Source organism: Ambystoma mexicanum, chromosome 11, assembly GCF_040938575.1.
Source record: "Ambystoma mexicanum isolate Mex_15411 chromosome 11, UKY_AmexF1_1, whole genome shotgun sequence".
Taxonomy (NCBI): domain Eukaryota; kingdom Metazoa; phylum Chordata; class Amphibia; order Caudata; family Ambystomatidae; genus Ambystoma; species Ambystoma mexicanum.
The window spans coordinates 1,247,595,933-1,247,620,003 of NC_090934.1; the positions used below are offsets into that span (position 1 = coordinate 1,247,595,933).

General features: G+C 48.6%; 1 protein-coding gene across 7 annotated transcripts in view; it reads left to right on the top strand.

The window, feature by feature from the left end:
* The window catches only part of MYO9A (myosin IXA), a 1,154,601-nt gene that overhangs the window by 355,373 nt on the left and 775,157 nt on the right, over positions 1 to 24,071 (top strand). For all 7 annotated transcript variants that reach the window (XM_069624659.1, XM_069624658.1, XM_069624661.1 and 4 more), the window contains one exon: positions 12,907 to 12,969. In XM_069624659.1, coding sequence (XP_069480760.1) covers positions 12,907 to 12,969 — 63 coding nt within the window. The remainder of the gene's footprint in view (positions 1 to 12,906; positions 12,970 to 24,071) is intronic.

The window sequence follows — 24,071 nt, forward strand, 5'->3', positions numbered from 1 at the left end:
GAAGGCGTCTTCAACTGCCCCTTCAGAGGTACCCAGGAAGGCTTCAGACCCCACTGTGCCTAGTAAGGCCGGCAGGGCATCTTCAGAGACCACTACTGGTACGCCAAAGAGCCCGGGCAGTAGGTCTCCATGACTTCCGTCGAAGGAGGCTTTATCTCCTCATCGATTGAATCTAAAACCTTTCCCTTTGACACCTTTGAAAGAGCAGGCTCCAGGTCCTTCGAAGCCTGTGTTGCTCTCCAAGCTGTCAAAAACCATTGACACCATTGACATCCTTGAAGTCTTTGAAGAATTCTTCGAAGGGTTCTTTGACGGTTTTCAAGCCTTTACCAAGGCCAGACTTATTCAAGACGATGGGGTCGATTTTTGAGGAAGAGGGAGATGTGTGGCTTTTGGTTTTGGAGTACGGCACTCCTAATGTGCCTTATGAATTAATCTCGGAGTAGTCCCGAATGCAAGATCTTGTGGACACTCCGAGAGATGTTAGGGGCTTGGACACTTCGCCAGAAAAAGATTTTGCCACTCCAGATTCTGCTGCACATGCTGACCCCTCCTATAGATCAGTTCTGGGCAGAGTTTAAGAATATCTGGGCTGGGGAAAAGCTGGAGGCAGTCTTTGAAAAATATGATCTCACAGACATCCTAGATGGAGGTCCTCCAAGGGAGCCTGTGTTCCCCTTTCACACTGCATTAAGAACCAGGGTGTTGGAGAACTGGTTAAAACCAGATAGTACACCAGCTATTAACAATGATCTGGCAAGGAAATACAGACCTGCTTCTATTGATCTATGTTTTGTGACTAAACACCCCACACCTGAGAGCTTAGTGGTTCAGGTAGCCACTTTCACAAATAAGGTGGACGCCTACCTGACTATCCCCCCCAGCTAGGGATGATAAATGGTTTGACGTCTTAGGAAAGAGGGTGTTCTCCACAGGCAGCATGGGCCTGAAGGCCATTCATGCGACATGTGCTCTGGCCAAGTACACACACTCACTTTGGCAGCAGAGTATATCCATGAAGGGGAGGAGAGAGGTTTTCTCAACCTGGCAAAAGATGGTGAGGATGCCATGCGTTAGTCTCTCCAGTCTGGTCTACATTCTGCGGTTTGCGTAAGCAGATCTAAGTGGTAAGTACTGTCACCAGAAGATTTTCATGGCTCAGAAAATCCAGTTTTGCACCCGACATCCAGTCTAGACTTTTGGAGATGCCATTTCATGGCTCCCAGCTCTTCAGTTCCAAGACTGATGAGAGCCTAGAGAAATTACAGGCGTCCAAGGCGGCAGCCAAGTCGCTGGGAGCAGCGATACGCCACCCTCACAAATCACAGTGGTCTTCTCACAGTTGGAGGGGTCCGCCCCTTGTTTTTATTCCTCATTTGCAAGAGGAAGAGGCCAGTTTGCACATTATCGGGTTGCCTTCCAGCCAGAAGTTAGTCTACTGCACTCAGGAGATGATTTCTGGACCGAAAGAGCTGCAGGAGTAGGGCAGCAAAGTATTCCAAGCAGCCTTTTGAGGGCATTGGGGGGCCATAGAGGCATTTACATTCATTTGCCAAGCAAACTTTATATGGAGTGTCATGGCTGTCAATAGAGCTAAAATAATTGCCTTTCTGCTGTTTACCAGCCTAAGCTCCTCTATCTTTAGCTTTTTACCCAAATAATACTGTTTGGACTTTTTTCTGATTAGCTGCAAATTAATTGCTGAACAAGTGGCCATTGTCTAAGCTCTTTGTTTCAGCTCTTATTACATCCTCAGAAATTGCAATCCAGCAAGCCCTCAGAAAAATTCAATTACGAGTAATCCAGGCAAAACTAGACTTGAATCGGTCTAGATGGATGTTTTGGAGGAAAATAGCTTAAGTCGTGCCTTCATTCCAAGCTGCTCGCTCAACCTAATTCTGTCGCTGTGTAGGTCCTTCACTAGTCCCCCTGTGTTTTAAGCGCCTGCTTGATCTGAAGACATTGGGCCTCATTATAACTGTGGCGGTACAGTGATAACGGCGCCAGTAGTGATGCCGGTGCCATTATCACTGTACCGCCACATTGAGTTCTGCTCGTGGGGGCTCTCTGCATGCCTGGTCAGACCAGGCGTGCAGTGGGGCATCCGCAAGCAGAACAGGATGGTAGCAACGGTACCGTTACGAATGGTACTGCTGCTACCATCCTCCCCATTCCCATTGAGCCCTATGGGGGCTCAAATGGGAATGGGGACGTACCGGCTCTGGGTCCCGCGAAAGGGGAATTACCGGGCCCGCCGAGGTCGGAATGGTCCGGTAATTCCCCTTTCGCGGGACCTGGACCCGAGTTTGGGGGGGTAGCCATGCCCTTATTAAGGGCATGGCTACCTCCAAACTTGTAATGAGGCCCATTATTTACTTAAGCAATGAACCCTGAGTAGGGGGGGCACTACCGGCCTGGTAATGCCCTGTGCCGTCGGTTGCAGGCCCAAGTCGAGCGTTGGCCTTAAAGATAGCCCAGGGGCATTACCAGACCAGTAATGCCACCCATGCAAGGGGTTTATTGCTATTAGTACCCTGGAATGTTGTACCAGGGTACTTATAGTGTTTTTATCTTCAGTTGAGAAACAAGGTGTTTGCCGTTTCTCAGCTTGAGATAAAAACTACAAATCAAGATGGCCACCATGGATCAGTGAGATGTACTGATAGTAAAGAAATAAGCAAGCCTGGCCAGTATATACAAAGTGGCCAAAGTGGTGAAGTAAAGACCCACATGGTACAAAAAGGTTGGAATGATGACAACGCACTAGAAAATCCTGACAGTTGCATATGAGATGCCAAAAGGGGTAAATGGGTCCAAAAGGGGAAGATGTTGGGAAGGAGAGTAGAAAGCTGGAAAATACTGATGAGAAGTGGGTACGAAAAGAACATGAGATAAAGGAAAGCTAAGCATAGTTAGTGGGGAAGTTGTTGAAAGAAGCGGAGGAGGTGATAGAAAGAAGTAAAGTTGGAACATTGGGAAATATCAAGGAACTGAAGGAAATAATAGAAAAGTACTAGGTGAGGTGGTGGTAGGAGTGGAGTGGAATGTTGTTAGAGAGGAGGGGAACGTAAGGAGCCAGGAATGACAGACACAGAGAACTCATGATTGTGTTCACAAACCTTTATTCAAAGTAAATGGGGGTTGGACAATGCCTCACTGTCCCTACTCTGAGGTATTTCCCTACCTCAACCAGAACTAAGGATCTGTCCTGTGTTGAGAAGTCCAAAGCAAAAATGCCCTGTGTCTGAAATCCTATTATAGCCCTCACATTCTAAAAGTAACTCTAAGGTGTCTTTGGCCTTGGAACTGAACACATGTTCAAAGGAAAGGTGCAACTCCAACACAAAGTTCCTGATGGATAGATTTCACAGTTCCAGGGAATGGCTCCCTTCCCCAGGTTTCTCTTCACCAATACGATAGATCATCAAGACAATCAAAGTTAGCCCAAGAGGATATCTCCTTCCTCTTGGTGTTGCAATCCACTTCGAAGACTGTCTTCTTCCCCCCCGTCTTTTCAAACACTCACAATCCTAAGGGTATGAGTCTTCCTTGGGATTCTTTATTCAACAAAACAACTTGAAAGCAAAACAACTTGGATGCGGGCTCCACCCTCACAGGACACCTGGTATACTCCCCTGACAGGGTTTTCCCATACTTAATGCAGTTGACTCACAAACATACCTTTTCCTGGTATGCTTTTCCTGCCAAGTCTTTTCCATGTGGTTCACCTTTTACATTCGCAAACTTGACTTTGCCTGGTATACTCTCCTGCCAGGACATTCTCATGTGATTCACTTTTACACACTTGCAAACTTGACATTTCTTATTTCTTACATTCACTTCTGGTATTCTTCCTTTTCATATATTGGATCTCAAATCCCCTTCATTCCCTTTGCTTGCTCTTTTATTTCCTTAATAGCATTGCCAAAGTACCCCAGTGTCCCAGCTTCCCTTTCTAGGATTCACCGGCTTTTTGTGGCTCTCTTCGACCCTCTCGCGGTAAATGTGAATCAGCTCTCTGGCATTCCATCTCCACTTCACAGGCTCACCGGTTTCACCTAGAGGGTTCCGCGTCTTTCATGGCTCTTGCTTTGCTGTCGATCCCCTCTGTGTGTTTGGGCGGCGTTGGAACTGCTTGCCAGTTCCCATGGCCATCAGGAATACTTTGCTTCACTTCCCGCTATGGCCCAGCAGAGCAAACCTGCTTTTGCAGTCCTTCCTCTACCGACTTCCCAAGCCCTCCAGTTCCACTGTCACCTCTGCAGCTCAGCAGTCCCTTGGTCGACACCGAGAGGATGAGGCTTCTGCCGACAATGTCTCCCTGCTTCATGCTGGTTTGCAGTTTTAAATGTCCTGGCACCTATCCTGCGCTCGCAACTTCTAGTGCGTGTCCTGGGCTTCTCAACTTCTTTGATCTTCATTGCTCCATTCAGCCTCCTTGTCTGTTTCCATACAGATGGGAATAATAAGTTTGAAGTATTTCACTCCCAGAATACTGAAATGTGTTATTAGCAGGTTTTATGGTTCACTGAAGGGGTCTACCACTGTATGCCATAAAGGCATTAAGAATTGAGGGGATGTTACATTCCTGTTTGACTTTACAATATGCTACATAGTATTGTGGAATTACTGAGGAGTTATGAATTTCATAGAGACATCCTGTCCTAATAATACCACAGAATCTAGAAGGGGTAGGATGGTGGGGTCTGTTCTTTTCAACTTGGTAAGGGGAATACCATGTCTCATCTGGCAAATCACCCTTGCCTCCGTGAGGTTTGCCTCCCCTCGTGATCCTCCCTCAAATAGCCACTTCCAGGGTTAGGATCAGAAAGCGTCTGCCTCACCCTGGCCACATGAGGGGATGTTCTCCCCATGGAAGCCGTGATGATATGGACAGGTTCATCACAGGGAGGAACCGAATGCCAAAAGGGACCCCTAGGAAGACACACAACCTAGTGTAAAACCTTGTGGGTTCAAGCCCTCGGGTGAGATGCTGGGAAAGGGAGATTGTGGCAGGTGGCTGGAGGAGTAAAACTATGAGAAGAGAGGAAAGCAGTAAGGGACATAGTGTGAACCCTGCTCCAGCTTTAGGGCAGCCGCCTAAGGCTCAGCCCCTTGCTGGCATGCCCACCAGGTAAAGCAACACTTTCAGTGTGCTAAAATGGCTCCAAACTGGAGCGGAAGTTGGGATGAAGGAAGGATTAACTGTAGGACAAAGGGTGCTAGAACCCTTAAATCTGGGGCGGAGTGGAGGTACTGAGAGCAGTCGGGAAAAGGTTCAAGAACTCCTACACCTGCAATGAGAAGGACTAAAATAAGGGCTCAGGAGACCTCAAAGCCTGAGGTTGTAACCGCATGTCTTAATTGGATTGATCTGCCAGGGAACCTGGTTCTGGACTTACCAAGAACGCAGAGAAATTCTGTTTGAGCACTTTCTACTTCCCCAGGAGAGTTTTTCTTTTGTACAGTGGTTCCAGGGCACCACTTCACCCTGGAGAATAACCATCCTGACAACTTCTGGTGTAATTCATACCCTGTTTGTGTGTTTTTTGGTCACCATTTGTACACCTTTGTTAATACCCGTGTTGAGTGTATTGCCAAGTCCGTCTTCTTTGTCAAATGTCCACCATGTGGCATTGACTTTTTGATACAGGCTGCATCATTTTCAAAATTGTGTGATTTATTCACAAAGCTTTTAGGAACCTTGGCCCAACATACCTAAAGAGGAAAAGCAATATCTACTGTCCACCTGTCCTGCTCCTCCCATCCTTTGTGAAAACATTGGTCCCAGTACGTTTCAGGAGGAGGAAGCTTGGAGGGAGAATTTTGGACAAGCCTGAAAAAGAGAAGACTTGTGTGCAATCTGTAAAGACTGGAGGGGGGTGTCTGTACTCCTGCTCTCTATATGGCCAAGGAGAGGCACAGAGGACCCCAGCCAAGATTCTCTATTGTTGCTAGCAAAGGACGAGCAATCAGGGCCTAGCTTCTCAGGAGGTGATGCAGGCTGGTTCTTAAGTACAGTGTAGTCCCCAAGCCCCCACAAAGGAATGTCCACACACTGTATTAGTTAAAACACAGTCTTTATATAATTAAGTTCAAGGTTATGTACACAATCAAAATAACTCACTTTGTGCTCAGTGAATCTACAATGGAAAATATATACAGTTCTAAGTGGTACCACAATTATTATTAGATTCCTTTAAAGTGCATCAACTGTACTCTTGTTAAATGTCACACAAATCAATTAATAGAGGTAACCAACAATAGACATAGGAGGAAAGCAGTTGGTTAGAACAATTGGCAGAATACTGGCCCTGTTACCTAGACACAGTTCTGTGTGGAGATCCCCTCCGACCCCCCCAACCTGGGCAACCTGTACTGTAAATAAAGATATCATACAAGTCCAGTCCATATATTGTTCACACAAGTCTTATTTCCTTCTAAAATAGTTCTACCACCCCAATGTACCTGGAATAGCAGAGTTCGTCGTCAACGGATCCTTCTTGAGCGGCTCCCTTAAAGGCAGGAATCGCGGATAGTCGAGATCCCACGAGGAAAAGGGTTGAACGACGACGGTGAGGTGGAAGCTGCGTTCCTAGCGGTGCTCGTCGATGACGGAGCATTGGCGTCCTGCAAGGAAGAGGCGTGCGGGGAACCTCGGTGACGATAGATCAGGACCGCAAAGAGTTTGAAGAACTGTGGCCCAGCAAGGGCGTCGAGTCGTCGGCATCTCTGTGGTCTTTAGGTGGTGGGAAACCCACTGGCGGATGCTTGTCGGCGGCCTCGGCTTTCTCTGGCGGGACAAAGCAGTCGACGGTGCAGAGCGTCCTTGGATCAAATATTACTTAGGCAAATGGAGCACGGCGGCTCCGGTCAGCTACGGGGGTTGTCGACGGTGATGGACAACAGTGTCCAGGCGCTTCTCCTTGTGGTTCCGCGGCGGTCCCCGTCTCCGGTCGGCAGCCTGTCGTAGGTCTGTCTACCAGGGAGCGCTGGCAAAGATTAGCAGTGCACGATAGTCCCTCGTAGCTCGGGAAGAGGGCGCCTAACCACGTGCTCTCTGGGTCAGTCCTTGGAGACACAGCAGCTTTCAGATTGGTGAAGTAGAGCAGCAGAAAGACTTCTCTTCCAGCAGGGCTTCAAGGTTAAGCTTCAGTTTCAACTCCGGTTTCTCTTCAGCTTCTGAACACGAATTCTAGCAGTGAGAGGCCCCCAGATATACTAGTTGATCTCTCATTCATTCTGCTAGGTCACACTCAGGCAACCAATCGGTCAGATGGGCATTCATGCAGGCAGGCAGCCCATCGGGTGCATAGTGCATTCAGGCCATTCACTTCTCTCCAGACACTCAAAACAAGTTGTGTATTGGGACAAGTACCCAGCCATTCAACACTCCACACTGCATTCATACCAGTTTCGGGCAGGGCTGTCTCAGTCATTGTGTCAAACACCAGAAACTAGACATCCACAACAAGAAGTGCAAATTGGTCACACACTCCATTGACCCAGGTCCCACCCACAGGGTGTACCCACAACATAGTTACTGGGAAGGCTCCAGCCAGTCTGGCCTGGACTTCACAACAACACCACATATATAACTTCCACCCAACAGCCAGTCATGGGGAAGGGACAGAGTCGGGGCTTCCCATGGCTTTGGGAAAACAAGGTAACAGACAATAGAAAGCAAGAGGCCACAGGGGCCATCTTGTTTCCTATCAGGAATCAACGGATTCCAATGGCAGGGCCTGGGTATCCCAAAATGGAGGATACCCAGAGCACCTGTCAAATTCAGCATGGAGATGCCACCAGCCCATACCCTGATCTGTGGGCCACACACAGGTGCCCAAAAACATACACTAGGGGCACAGGGTTGTACCCCCACCCATGGGTGCCCTAAGGGTATCCCATGGGTCTGCACACCAAGCCAAGAGTCCCACATGAACTCCTGGTTGGAAAACACGACAGAACACACGATAAAAAGCAGTAAAGGACAAGGATACGGAGGCCCTGTCCGTCCGCTGGATGCTATACCACAGAGCCTGGCTGGAACAAGAGGAACATAAAGAGTAGACGAATTTGAGCCTTCTGTAAGGTGACTCTTGGTTTGTGCATGAGAATAATTCCAGTCTAGAAATCACACAGGCAGAAAATCATGCTGGCAATGGTTTTGGGCTTCCCTCGAGGCAAATCTGAACCTTACATTCTTACCGTGTAGGCATGTGCTGAGTCTACACCCAAGAACCTATGAGTCATCCTGCAAACAGAGGGTTATAGTATCTGAGCCAGTGGCATAGACAGACTGTGAAATGGTGGGCAGGGATCACCCTCGGATCCCCACGGTCAAACCTGCTACATAACATGCAGTGGAGAGGATACGTGTGAAAGAAGCATCCTTGCTCTTCTCTAGTTATAGGAATACTGTTCACAGCGTGCACATAAACTAAGACACTTAAAAGGTTCAAATACAATCTCACAGGGAACACAGTACAGAAGGAAAATCAATCCAGAGACCCACCCTCACCCCAACCCTTGCAGCCCCAATGCTTCCTCTGCACGTCATGTTTTCTCTATTAAATAGCTTGCAATGTTCTCACCTATTTCTGTACCTTCCATTGACGGAAATGGATCCTGGCCACAGTATTAGGCACGCATCTTTCTGCTGGGCAGTATTGCCCTTCAGTGACTTAAGGATGTTGGCCGTTCATTCTGCAATTTTCACGTGTGCACATGGGATGCACATCCATATTAAGAGCTCCTTCACACATGAGCATGCTGATATAATGGCCCGTCTTAAATCTTGGCTCGTGGTAACATGGCCTTAAATATATCAACGGCCAGCTTTACTAGAGCTGGAACAATTTTCTGATAGTGACATTTCTGCGAGAGAGAGACAAAATAATTTTTGAGAGAAGCTTTTTCTCCGAGGTAGTTATATATAATACTGAAGTTTATTCCACGCAAGACTGTCAATGAAATTGTATTCCATACAGAAAAATAACAGCTACTTCTGCATCTCACACTAGCCAGTCATTTGTACTTTGACCACTTTGAGGAAGTTCACTTCACTAGATCCCTTATTTGTCAACATAGACAGACTGTATCTAACCACAAAGGTATTAGAAGCATGTTGTGACCGGAGATCTGGGGTCACAAAATTCCTTGCATCCCCTTTTGAAGGCAAGGGATGACCCTTAACAATTTTTTAAGGTGCGGCTTTCATAAAAAGGCTGCCCCTTAACAATTTTTCAAGGTACAGCTTTCAATCAAGGGGTGACCGTTATCAAGGTTTCAAAGCACAGCTTTCATACAAAGGATGACACTTACCAAGGTTTCAAGACTCAACATTCGTATAAGGGGTGACCCTTCATTTTTCAAGGTGCAGCTTTTGTACAAGAGATGACACCAAATATTTCAAGGATCAGCTTTGCTACAAGGATGACCCTTAATGTTTCAGGAAGCAACTTTCGTTCAAGGGATGACCCTTAACAATTTTACAAGTAGTGATTTTGCTGCAAGGGATGGCTGAACAATTGTTTAAGGCTCCGCTTTGCTATAACGAAAAACCCTTCATTTTTCAAGGAGGAACAATTTTGCAGGTCAGGGCTTCTGTGCAAGGGATGAAACAAACATTTTCAAGCAGAGGTTTCACTACAAGGGATAACACTCAACAACTTATCGAGGCACAGCTTTGCTAGAATGGGTAAGCCTGGGTGAGACACAATATGTCTTTGGATCCCTAAATAAATAGCCAAGCCCAACCAAGGCTTTATTTTGGGCCCTTCGAAAATATGTCCTGTGTGTTTACCACTCAAGGTCATCACTGGAATGTCTATACTCCTCCGAAAGCAGTAATCCTGAAATGATTACTGTTAAAATGGGTAACGATGATGAAAACCTTGATTAGAGGTAGAAGGAATTCAGCATAAGCACTGTATAAAGTGAGAATTTTGGAGGTGACATTGACATTATATTTTCTAGCCAGGTTCCTTAGCATGCTTGCCTACCACCTCACCAAATGGGTTGCACACCACCTGCAGCCTTTGTGTTGTATGAGGCCCCCTGCAGCAGCAATGAAGTACTGCCATGCCCCTAACTTCCTTTTGGACCCACTTTTCTTGATGCTAGAAGTCTTCCAGGCCAGCCTCCTGCAGCACAGGTGTGGTTGGTGGAGGCTTCTGCACTTAAGCAGCCTGAGGAAGTGACTTCTGCTCCTCTGACCAGGGGTCTGTGGTGGGAAGCAGCACCTCCCTCCGAACTTCTAAACTTCCTCTTCCCATCTTGCTGTCACAGGCCATTTCCCTGTCTCCATGTTCCCAAGACACACACACACAAACAACCTTCTCCCCTCTATCCCTCTCTATTTCCCTCGCTCTCTCTGCCTATCCAAAGGCCACAACAGGAAGTTTGTTATTCAAAGACTTAGCTGAATTGAATCAATGTGTCTATTCGAAAAATCCTTAATCCAATTCAAGCAGACCTATTGGCTCGAAATAGATTGCGCCGATTGGGAACATGTACAGACCGACCTTGATTCTACTCTCGAGCCTTGGCTGTGAAGTATATCCCCACCATCTAAACAGTCTGTAATGTAGCACTACCCACTCATAACATGGCCTCCAGGTTGGTGCTGGGGGTGCAAATCAAGAGAGTCTTTAGTGAATTAAGAATTTTAGGGGTATGCTTACCAATCACTTGTGATAAATCCAAGATTCCTGATGTCAATAGGGCCACAGGCAGCACTCCTCATTAGTCTCTGCTCTCTTCTGGGACTACTTCTCCCAGCTACGCTGCATCAAGGTGGCTAGTGGGCAGACTCCAGCGACGTCCACACACACCGCACTCTATTGACCTGGTCTCTTCTCTGATTCCCCACAACCTCCTAACTTCCAAGGATCCACCTAGTCCATAACGTCCAGGGCTCACCATTTCCTTATACTGAGGATTGTGGATGCAAACAGCTGAGGTCCCTGAATTTGTTACCAAGTATTGGCAATGAGTTCCCACATTTCAAAGTTCCTGATTGGCTGGTCAGCATCCAATGTTCTGGGTGCTAATTGGCTACAGTTCATGGCTACACACAAAGAACACATTATAGACTGAATTGTCACCATAGTGATTCCACAGAACGTGTGAGTCGTGGTTCTTTCGTGGGAGAAAAGCCCAACCAGTGATAGACTGCAATGCTTTGTGGGCGGGCAGGAGAATGCATTGGGCATAGATCGCCAAAAAGGTCACTGAAATAGCTGAACGTTAACGCTGCAGCTTCTGCTCGTTTTACACAATGAAAGTAATAATAATCATGTCTGCCCAACCCACAGAGCATCTCTCTGTGTGCCTCAGTCCAAAGATATTAAAAAAAATAGTCCCCCGATGAGGGTAAAGGCACTAGGAGTCATAGAGGAAGAGGACTGAGCCGCAATCAGTTGAAAGGACTTAAAGAGCCGTCCGAGGGAACTGGTGGGGGGACAGGGTGTCTGGGGGGGGGGGCGGTCGAGGGGAGAGGTAGGTTAGTGGTGTTACAGTATGTGTTGACGTTAAAATGTGTTATGATGGAAAGTGCATGGAGAATCACAGCTAATTACATGTGCACAATGAATTGAGCAATAAAGTTTTGGTTGGAAAACAAATTAGAGTGCCTTAAACAATAACTACCACAGCAAGTTCTAAATAATAAGTTGATGTGGGCCATTCTTGTGCGCCTCATACCTTTTTTTTTAGGGCTATTTCATCTTGCAGTATGGAGCTATGCTCAAGCAATAAATATCTGCACTTTGTGAACATCTTTGCACAGTTTAGTTCCTGTTTTGTTAAATGTGTCTTGCAGCCTTTGAATTAAGTCTGTCGTGTTTTGTATAACGAAGAGCATAGGGATGCGAGGCAAGCTAAAACACGATGCGAAGCAAGCTAAAACACGATTCGTCATGTTGCTTAAAGCGTTGCCCCACGTCTGTGTGTCTAAAGATGTGTCCATGCGTGCCCTCGCTCTCGGGCATGGCCCCATCGCTTCATGCATGCTCATAGTGCAGGTAACGCCCACCTCTCTCTACATAATGCGGCGGCATTGCGCCGCAAGCTCTGTACTCTACCTGTGCTGTTACGTGTCTGTGGTGTGGGATCCTGTCACTTCCTCTGGTGTTGACCTTCACGTCAGGTTTTGTTCGGAGCCTACAGTATCTGGTCACTGGTGTGGAGTGTGACCCTTAAGTGTGTTGCCCCTTTGAGGGAATGTGTCCCTCCCCTGTGTATTGCCCTTTTAACGAGCTAGACTAGCGAAGAGCAATTACTGAGTCCAACTCTCATTCTGCAGGCCATGATGCTGTGGGATCCTTGTGCCAGTATGGTAGCAGAGGTCAGCATGGTCATGGGTATGGGTCGCTTGGTCACATAGCACCTTCGGGGCCTGTTGGATGTCCATAGCAAGCCCCCTACACAACAATGGCACGAGAAAGAACACTTGCTGTGCTACCTGTCCCGTTAAACTCTGTTGAGCGAATTCTCCGGTGTCCTTGCTTACACGGGAATCCACGTCCTGTATTTCTAGCATGCCTGTTCACGCACTGGAAGTACAGGCAACGGCTCCCGTCTGGTCTGCGCATCGAATTAGAATCTCGTCTGGCGAACACATTCCCATACACCTGCCATGCCTGCTTCATGTGACTGTGCATAGCCACAATGCTCACACAAATACATAGGTTTCCGTTTCTGCTCTCACTATCCCCATAAAGCTGGCCGCTTATCCTGAAACCCTCGCTCTATCTAACATGTATGCTGTGCTTTCTCACACACAGGTTTAAGGCCTACGCGTGCACATCATAGCGAAACGTCTACGGCATAGTCTGTATTGCATTCTTGTTCTGCCCTTGCATATTTGTTAAGGAGATTAACTTTTTATGTTTTCTCTTGCAGAGCTTATGTTGAAAAATATCTTCTGGAAAAGTCAAGGCTGGTTTATCAGGAACACAATGAGAGGTAAGTGTGCATTTCTCTCTAAAGCAGTGGTATTCAAACGTCTTTATGCGAGCCGCCCTTTCATTAAAAATGTTGCTGCCCCCCCACCCCCGCCCCCCCTGTGTAAACATAGTGTTAAGCCCCCGATGCAATTTCTGCGTATATTTTCTATTGAAAGCAGTCACTGTACTCTCTTTTGAAGGAGCCTCGACCCCCCCCCCCCATCCCCAGCTCTCCTGGAAACCCCTCAGCCCCCCCACCCCCCCAGGGGAACTCACCCTACAGTTTGAATACCACTGCCCCCCAGTGGTCTGTCACCATGCATAAGAGACCCGGATTTCAGCCGATTGAGTTATTTAAAATGGAACCACGGATATGGGCTCCGATCTTGCACACATTGTTGAATTGTATAACCAGGACCATATCATTTCCCCAGAGATGGAGGGACACTATTCGTGTCCCAATTTATAGCACGCATTGGCAAAACAAACACTTGGGGCCTTTATGTAGGCATGTGCCAGGCGCTGCCAAAATAACACTACCTAGCTAGAGTATCGTTAACAGCTGTAAAATTGTGTCATTACCTGGGCGTGCAATAGCACTGCCTGGCAGATGCCTAGCCAATACCGAACAGAAGCCAAAACTGTGAGCTTTGCCCCGCCGTCTTTTAACAGGACTTCAGTGCAGGGATACCATATTGCAGTGGCAGAAGGCAAGCTTGGTTACATTTTTATTATATCTGAAGCATATTTAGAGCTACAGTTAAAACATGAACTCTCAAGAATGCTTTGAAACAAAACTAGCAGGCACAATGGGCCTCATTACAAGATTGGCAGTCGCCTTGCCGGTAAATCCGGCAGGGTGCCGCCAAACTTGCGATTTTTTTTTTTCACAGGCCCCCGCGAATGTGCAATTACCGGGTCATTATGGCCCCGCCGGACCCGATAATTGCCCATTCGCGGGTGCCGGAAATAAATGCTCCCCATTCCCATTTGAGTCCCATAGGGCTCAATGGGAATGGGGAGGTCGGATGCACCAGCACCATTCGTGAATGGTCCCGTGCCGGTGCATCCGACATGCTCTGCTTGCGGGTGCCGGTACGCCCGCCAGGTCAGACCTGGCGGGCTGGATGGCACCTGCGAGCAGAACTCATAGTTTGCTGGTCCGGTAACAACGGTACCGGCAAGCTTACTGGTACCGATGTTACCGGACTGGCAAACTTATGAGGCCCAATGTGGGATGTTACTGCTTGATAAATCTGGCGCAAAGAGATACGCTAGGATGAGTTTTGGAAGGCTAAATTGGTGTGTGGGAATGGCCACAGGGATTAGCATTACCATCAGCAGTTAATGGGTGGGTAAATAGCTGAACAACCACCAAAAGCTTTGTCCACATCCTCACATTCTACCTCCCTCCTAGCTATAAACGAATTCAATAGTTTTGGCTTATAGGTGGCTCTTTAACATCAAAACTAAACAGACAAAGGTGATCTCTCAAATTATATAGGCCAGTGTCTCTGCTAGATGCACTTGCTAAAATGTATGGCAGTGTGTTATTAGCAAGGCTGGAAACCTGGTGCGTAGAGTGCAATATACTTTCAAGCAGGAATTAGGAGGGGAATACGCTCAATTCATTAAACCGTTTGCTTTAATCCTTTGTTACAAACATCTGCTGTCTTGTCTAAGCGAACATTGCACATGATATTCATAGATCTGAAAAATCCTTTTGATGATGTGTCAAGGATATTTTTATGGGCAGTGCTGCGACTCCTCCAGCCCTGTCTGAAGAGTTGCTTGTTCTGAGATGTGTCTATTCTGAAAACCACACGGTTGTGCTCTGGGGCTCAGGTTGCGAGATAACCAGACCATTTTCTGTACATAAAGTCGCAAGGCAAGACTGAGTCTTAGACACTTTTTTTCACCTCATAAAATTCACATCATTGCCATAATTACCTCTATTACTGCTTTGGAAGATGATGCCCCTGCCCTGGGGATGGGGGGAGAAATCGGAGCATTGTATTTTTTCAGATGATGCTGTGCTCATGTTCCAAAACTCTGAGGCCCAGCAATGACAACTAGTGTTACACACTCAGACGTGTGCATAAGGGGACTATCAGAGGGCATACAAATAGCAAAGTGTACGGCTTGTTACTTGCCTAAGCACCATTTAATGGTAACGGGTGCAAAAGTCGAACATGTTTTCAGCTTCGATTTATTTAGAGGTACGAATTAATAAGAAGGTGCTGAAAATTGCAACTATCCTCTCTCTAGGAGGGGTGGGGTAGTAAGAAGCTTTCAGCAGGTTTTGGGGTGATGCAATTGCACTGGCTTTAAGGTCTACTCGGAGCAAGCAATTTCTACTACAGCCTTTGGAGTCCACATATGGGGAGCATTTGACACCAGAGAATAAAAAACTGAACAGAATTTATTTCTCAAAAGCCTGCTGAGACTCCATGCTAGTACACCTAGTTTCCCACTACACCTTGAATTGCGATATTGAGAAAGTATCAAATAGCTTTAAGCTTACGCTACTATTGTATTGGGGGAAAATCTGGCCATCCTGTATCTAGCTAATTGTGGAATGACGCCAGCGGATATAATAAGTCAACAGGATGACCATCTGCTGCATTGCATGAAAATGGTGAGAAATATTTTATTAAACATTGGTATGGAAGGCTTGTGGATTAACCTAGCACAATCTGTGGAAATTTGTTAAAATACCATCAAGTAATTATTTGAGGATTGGTACTGCAGAGATAGACTCATACATTGCGACCACGGTTTGATTCGGCCCTTTTTGGAGGTGAAATTGACTACTTCATTTCAAGATTATTTAGAGCTCCTATTCTCCCCGTTTAAGAGATCACTATATCAGCGGTAAAAATATCCAGTTGCAAGCTACTAGCCAGGAATTAAGCCACTCGCCCTCTCAATTCTTCATATGCACACGCCACACTATTTCTTACTTGCCAAAAGTCCATTATCACTAGCCAGTTGGCTAACGGTGAGTGCAAATTGTGAGGCCTGACCATATGTTAAGTTTTGACTTGGGACGTTACCCTTAGCGTCTTTTCTGCTCCCTGGACGTTGAATTATGATAGTTAAATGTACTTCATGTTGGCATCAGTAGAAGATGCTGTTCATTTCATGTTTGTAAGTCCACCGTACAATAGGCTGAAGCCCATACTTGTGAATTCGATCGAACATTAGATCCAGTCATTAGGCACGTGTGTATTGTGGATTAACTATATCGCCACAATATGTAGGATGTGGCTAAATGCCTCAATTGGGTAAGGGTTTTGAGAACAAACAGAGAATGTAGTGAATCTTTAGTCTTTGAAAATAGATCACTTATGATGAAGGATTTATATTTTTATGAACTATTTATTTAGGCTGTATTGTTTATAGTTTATGTATCTAGGGTTGATTTGTTTGCTTATGATTTGTGTAATAATTGAAACAAAAATATTATTTATAATAGAAATGTTTTGTGTATGTAAAGTGCTATGTGCGGACATGCTTTTATGGAAAGGTTTCTGAAATAAAGCAAGTTGAATTGGATTGAATTACTGTCTCTCACAAGAACCTCCAAAAAGGGACCAAAACAAGTAGAGACACGAGACAGATTTTAGAAAAAAGTGGTCTGCAACACCATGAAGAAATAAGCTTGAGGAGGTTAGAGTGGATTGCACAGCATGGGTAGAGGAGGCTTTTTTGGAGCACCGAGGTGAAAGCCTGACGAGACCCCAAAAAGGACTGTAACAATGTGGAGAGAGCAGTTAGACAAGGCTTAAAAAGACACTGCAACAAAATTGAGTTATCGTCCAGGAGGAGTAGGCGAGAGAGCATCGGCATGGAAAGAGCAGCAAGGCAAGGTTGTGGCGAAGACTGCAGCAATTATATAGAAGCGAAACGGAGGCAACTGCCAGAAGGAACTACAATATTACAGAGGGAACAACCAAAAGATGCTAGCCGGGCATCTCTGAGCACAGCATTGAGTTTTCTATGTAGTAGTCTAGAGTGTGGATAAAGAGGCGACTGCAACAAATGGAGGCAGCAATCTGCAGAGGCTGGACAGAAGACTGAGAAAATTCCAAGATAGCATCTACAGAGGAGACTGTAACCGAAAGGAAAGACACAGCTTTTGGAGCATGCAAACAAACTCTTAACTCTAAACGTATTTTGCCATTGTAGCAAACTACATCCATGCCAGCCTGCTAATACATGTTCCTTTCTCTCGCACGTTCCTTTCTCTCTTAAAATGCCACGCACTTGACACCCTCCCCTCCTCCAATCTCAAATATATACATTTCTAATGTGCCTTCATTCCACTTTGAAACCCCCATTTCTGGAGCTTGTCGATCTGCTTAGTCCGACATCTAGTGGAAATCGTGAGGTATTACAAGATTTGTTTTCGAAACTCGAAATCGGACATCGACAGGGTATGATTAGTAATACTATCCCAAGTGTGACGTGCACTGTACCCATGGTCCTTCACGCGTTGATATCCCTCAGATTGTATTTTTTCACCAACCAAGTCGGTCGCAAATGCAGAGTTCTCTTCCAGGCTGATGCCTTTTGATTTACTAAAGTTTTTTTTGTTTTTTGTTTTTTTTAAATATATTTATTGTTTTTTCAAATACAATACAACCAGCATCATCAACATAGTAATCAGTTATGTGTCAATAGTAACTCCCCCCCCCCTTCCCTCCCCCCCCAATGCAAACCCAGACCAGGACGTTGGGCTGTCTGCTGTTTGCGCTAAGGTGAGCCTGGGCTGTCCAGGTCCTCGCCTGAGGAGCTGTCTTCTTTAGGGCGGAATAGAGCTGCTGTGAGGGCTATTCATTGTAAAAGGTCCTCAGAGTCGCCAATTTTTTGTTGTCGGTGCGCCAGCTCCCAGGCCCCGGTTTCGGCCACAGTCCATCTACGGAGGTCTTCCCACCATGTTGTGAGGCTAGGGGCTCTGGGGCGCTTCCAGGCCATGGCGATACGTCTTTTTGCCAGGATGTACATTAAATCCTTGAGTCTGTTAAGGGGCTTGTTCTTTTTGCCTCGCGGGTATGAGCCCAATATGCAGGCCCTAGGGGACTGCACGTCCAGTGTTATGTCCTCTTCTGCTACCCTAGCTTGAATCTGGGACCAGAAGGTCTGTATGGCCGGGCAGGCCCAGAACTTGTGGGTCAGTGTGGCTGCGGGTTCTTGGCACTTGGGGCACGTCACTACACCGGTGCTGCTGAATCTTGAAATGACAGCTGGGGTAAGGTAGGCTCTGTGGATGATGTAGAATTGAATAATAGGCTGGAATCGGGCATTCCTGGAAACTCTTTTGTGGTAATGTGTTATGGTTTCCCATTCCGTGTCTCCAAACTGCGTGTTTAGTTCAGATTCCCATTTGCCTTTACATTTGAGTTCGTTATGTGCGGTGTTGTCAATTAGGATCTCATAGAGCCTCGAGGTTTCGTGCCCTCCTTCTGCAACGCTCAGCAAGTTTTCGATGGCCTCGTGCCCGGCGCAGAGGGATTCTGCATCTGGCCATCGATTCTTGAGCTTTTCCAACACCGCCCCGTGTAGAAGGAACTGACCTAGCGGGACCCCTGTCAACTCATGCAGCTCAGGGAATGTGTGGATGTCCTGGTCATCCACCAGGTCACCCAGGGTGGCGATACCAGAGGGTTCCCATATGTTCCGGATCGCCTTTTCGGTCCTCTGGTCTGGTGGACATGATAGCAGCTATTGGGATTTGTGGGGTGTAGGGGTCAGTCAGCTTGACCGATTTGCAGGCCCGATTCCAGATCTGGGTGCCCAGGCGGATTAGGTGTGCATTATGCGTTTTTGGCGCTGGTTTGATCCAGAGAAGGTCCCTGAGCAACCATGGTGCGTCTGGGGGCTGTAAGAGGCGTGTGTCCGTTGAGGCTTCATCAGCCATCCACTGAATCACGTGCTTGAGCTGGACTGCTATATAGTAGAGCTCAAAGTTGGGGGTTTTTAGGCCTCCTTTATCGTACGGTCTCTGTGTTATGTCTAGGGCGACTCTGTGCCTTCCTTCCCGCCATAGAAGTTTCCTACAAAGTGTATTCAGGTCTCTGAAGAATTGTTGCGGGATATTGTAAGGGACATTGGTGAAGAAGTGTAGGAGGCGCGGGAGAGCCACCATTTTAAGGAGTCCCGCCCTGCCAGCCATCGAGAGGGGCAGCTTGCACCAGAAGTCGATTGATTTAGCCAGGCCCTCCTTTGCCCTGCCGGTGTTTAGTGCGTGTTCGGCTATGGGGTCGCGGTGGATCATAACGCCCAGGTATTTGAATGTGGTGGGTTCCCATTTGAGGGCTAGAGAGGGGAGGTGTTCTTTCTTGGTCTCGCTGAGGGCAGCCAGGGGGAATAGGCAAGACTTACCGTGATTGATCTGGATCCCGGTGCATCTGTGGAACCCATCTAGGGTTTCAAGAATGTAGGGGAGGATGTGTTCGGGATCTTTTAAGTAGAGGAGCATGTCGTCCGCGTACATGGAAACGAGGTGGTTCACCCCATTTATCATTATACCCCCGTCTCCGTACTCCTGCCTGAGGTATGCCGCCACTGGTTCGATCGCTAAGATGTAGAGCAAAGGGGATAGGGGGCACCCTTGCCGGGTGCCTCTGGCCAGGCTCCATTTTTCTGAAAAGGTGTTATTGGTGCGCACTCTGGCGGTGGGATTGGTGTAGACGAGTTTGACCCAATTCATGAAGGCCGGACCGATCCCCATCTTGGATAGGGCGGCGTAGAGCCATTTCCATCGGACCGAATCAAAGGCCTTAGAAGTGTCGAGGGACGCAACTGCGTATTTGCCAGGTACACTATTTGTGCTGTGTATGACGTGGTGCAGCCTGCGCAGGTTCTCTGAGATGGAACGGCCCTGCACGTAACCCGTTTGATCCTGGTGTATGAGGTGTGGGATGGCTGCTTGAAGCCTTCTGGCCAGTAGTGCTGTGAGGATTTTGTTATCTACGTTTAGCATGGATAAGGGACAATACGAGCCGCAGTCAGTGCTATCTTTGTCGGGTTTAAGTAAAGGGATGATGGTGGCTTCAGCCATGGAGTCGGGGAGGTGGCCTTTTTCGTACGCCTCGTTGTATACTTTGGACAATAGGGGGGCTAGTATGTCCTCGTAGGCTTTATAAAATTCGCCTGGGAGACCGTCTGGTCCCGGCATTTTCCCAGAGGGTAGAGATCTGATGGTGGCCATGACCTCGTCTGGGGTGACGGGGCTTCCGAGGGGATCTGCCAGGTGGTCGTCTAGGCATGGGAGCCTGATGATGTCCAGGACATCTTCAATTGCCGAGTCTGGGGGCGGTGCGGGATCGGAATAGAGGGTTTGATAATATTCCTTGAACGCTGCATTGATCCCCACTTGCGTGTGGAAGGTCAGGCCATCTATGTTACGGATAGAGCAGATGGGGTTCCTGGGAGTTTCCTGCTTGTAAAGCCACGCAAGTAGTTTCCCGGGTTTATCGCCTAGGGCGTGGTTCCTTTCGGTGTATTTGGTATAGCTTAGTTTCCCCAGTGTCTCCCAGTATGTCAGGCATGTTTGAGTTCGATCAATTTGTGCGTATGGGCTGGGGTCAAGGGATGGTGTTGCTTCGAGGGCTTGGAGTTCGGCTTCGGTGTGCGCTAGTTGGGACGTGATGAGTTTTAAGGCCCCTCCAGCGGCGGCTATCATTTCTCCCCTTGTTACCACTTTATAGGCTTCCCATGCTGTACTTATGTGTTGGACACTATCAATGTTGGTTTGCCAGTAGTGTGTGGTGCCCTCCCTGATTTGTTCGTTAAAGGCTTTGTCTAGTAGCGCTTCGCTTCTCAGTTTCCATGTCGGGATGGGGGGGGTCTAGGGGCTGTGATCGCCCATGAGGTCATCAGGGGGGAGTGGTCCGATAGCACTCTGGCCAGGTACTGCGTGTCCTCAAATCTGGGGGCATGCTCTTCACTAACGAACAAACAGTCTATTCTGGTGTGAACCTTATGTGGGGAGGAGTAAAAGGAGTAGCCTCTGGTTTCGGGGTTTTGTGCTCTCCACAGGTCTTTCAGGGCGTATTGCTGCATGAGGGCGTTCAGTATTCTGGCTGGTGGGAGGGGTCGCCATGCTTACTATCCGATCTGTCTATGCGAGGGTCTAAGGTGCAGTTGTTGTCGCCTCCCCATATTGTTATGCATTCGTTACTCGGGGACAGTCGGGTGTACAGCGAGCGGAAGAAGACAGTTGCATCATGATTCAGGGCGTAGGTGCAGATCAGGCGTATATCGCGCCCTTCTATGGTGCCCCGTACCAGGGCCATTCTGCCTTCGTTGTCCGTTTTGGTGTGGGTCAGCGAGACAGGGACGGAGGGGGCAATCCATATCAAGACTCCTCTGGAGTATGTGGAGTACGAGGAGCCCACCAGGGTTCCTCTCCAGACTTTGGCCAGCGCTGCTAGCTTGGGGGCGCTTAGGTGGGTCTCCTGAAGGAGGGCGATTCCAACTCTGTGGCGTTTCATGTAGGCGTGGATGCGGCGCTGTTTGATGTAGCTATTTAGTCCCCTGACGTTCCAGGACATGACTCTGATCTTGTCAGCCATAGTCTGGATGTGGTCGTGGGGCTGTGGGCAGCCTGAGGTTGAGGTTTTTAACAAACTTGGTCAGCCTGGTGGCGATTCCGTTGCGCGTTGTCCAGACTGAAATCCCAACTTGGGGTTCTGACCCCCATGAATAATAACGTCTAACTTAACTTTAAACACAACACGTCTAGCGAGGTTACCCTTGCTCTGACTTTCCCGTTTCTGCCCCATCGGACCTGGGTCTCCTGGTGCCCTACGGGCGGGTGAACTCACCCAAACTAGTCTGGGGGTAGGGGAGGGGTTGCCTCCGGTGATATTATCAAGAGGTACGCCGTGTCTGGCGCCGCTCCGGTACCATCGGTGTCACCGCCTTTGCTGGCGTGTTGCTGTGTGTTTAATGGGTGCTGCCCAAGAGAAGTGAGGAAGGAACCATTGCTGCGGGCGGCTAGGGCCTGCGTTGCTTCAGTTCAATGTCTGGGATCTGTTCTCTGTCCATCCATTCGCAGGCCTCTGCGGGGGTGTCGAATAAGTGTGCCTTGTTATTGAGCAGGACTTTCAGTCTAGCCGGGTAGAGGAGTAAATAGCGCAGGCCTGCGTTCTTGAGTCTGGCTTTGGTGTGGTGGAACTGGGCCCTACTCCTTTGAACCTGCAGGGTGTAATCTGGGTATATTGCGATCCTTGCAGCGTCCCTCTGTATAGAGCCACCCATTCTGGAGAAGGCCAAGATGGTTTCCCTGTCCTTGTAATTGAGGACTTTGGCTATTATAGGTCTGGGTGGGTTCCCCGGAGGGGGCCGCCTGGCTAGGGAGCGGTGGGCTCTTTCTATGGTAAAGCCCTGTGACAATTTTCCGGCTCCAATTTCGTGTATGAGGAGGTCCTCGATGTAATTAGTGGGGTTGTTGCCCTCGATGCCCTCCAGGTTCTTCACCTTTTGCGCCAAAATGTCCACTTCCTTTAAAAGCTGTGTTTTGGTTTCAGAATTGTCCCGAACTTGGATCTCCAGGGCGTCCGCTCTGCTGGCGTTCTGCTGGCGATGGAGCGCACATCCTGCCGCAGTAAGTTCAGGTCAATGGCGACCGCGTCTATTTTGTTCTCCATGGTCTTCTGAAGTGTCATGATGGCCTCTAGTAGCTGGGAGTTGGCCGGCTCCGGCGTCTCGGCACCTGGCGCCTCTCCAGGGGCGAGAGCCGCCTCGGGCCCAGTCACTCCGGTGGCCGCGAATGACCCCATGGTGGTTTGACAGTATTTGCTTCGGGCGCCCTTGGTGATCATGTCCCCGGCGCGAGCCCCCTAGTCCTCGGCAGGCACTGTGCGGTCTGTAGCCTCTGGTTGTGCCGATGGTCTACTTTCGTGCGAGGGATGCCTGGAATGGGTAGTCCTGCGTGTGTCGTCGGGGACGGTTCGGCCGGCTAGTGTGGGGGGAAGCTTTCACGCTCCAAGGGGCCTGTCTCCCGGTGGACATGTTCGAGCACTGGTTGTCCTCAGGCCTTGCTCAGGGTGCCAATGAGATATGGGTCATCGGCCCACCGGGCAATGTCAGCGAAGTGTGGGCGCCTCAGCTGCTCGGCAAGGTGGCTGGGTACAGTTCGGCTTCGAGGCCCCTGCCTCGGGTCCAGTGGGAGTGTAGTAAAGGCCGCGCCAGGCGCTCCCCCCTCCCCCTCCGACTCCTTACCGCTTTCCTTCGTAGCTCCGGGAGTGCGGATCCCAGCAGAGGCCACCGCAGCCGCCTCAGTCCGATTTCCTCCGAGGCCGTTCCGACCCCCCCTCCGACGGCCTGGGTCTCGGGCATGCAGGTCCGGGCCCCGCGGGTGCAGGCAGCCCTCTTCGGATCACCGTTGGTCGGGCGCCCAGGTCCTCGGCGAGCTCCCTCGGGGTCGGCCGCATCGCTCTGCTTACAGCGTCGGGCCGGGGCTCACAATGGCCGCCATTTTCTGTGTCCGCATGGCGTTCTTTTCTTCTCGTCGTTGCGGGCCAACGGAGGGACGCAGGGCTTCCAAACTTCGACAGCGGGCGGATCAGGCTTTCGCACGGCTTGTGTGCGGTTTTCAGATGTTTGTAGTCGGAAAAAGCAGTAGTTGGCGGCGGATCGTTAAACGTATCACACGGAGCTGCACCGAACAAGTCTCTCCTACATGGCGGTTAGCCACGCCCCCCCGATTTACTAAAGTTATACTTGTAGAATGTCTTCCTTTCCTTTGTTCGCCTTACCGCACGACTGCTCATCCACTCGACGGCTCCTGAAGAACACCCACAGCGTCGACGATTGATCGATCGATGCCCAAATGCAGCCTTACGGGCCTCTTTGGGCTTCAGCCCATTACAGTAGTGAGATAGGGGGGGAGGTTCTCTATACTGACTCCTTTTAGAGAATGTTTATCCCATTATCACCTTCCTTCTTTTTTTCGCCCAGCTGCCCTTTTAAAACACAATGGACAAAACCCCATTTAAATTTGGTCCCCCTGCCACCGTAAATTCCCGTGGAAAGACACGCACCGGGTGTGCAATCACGGTCTCCCGAGGGATCACGCTGAAAAGCACTGTAAATCCTGTCCGCTTTTTC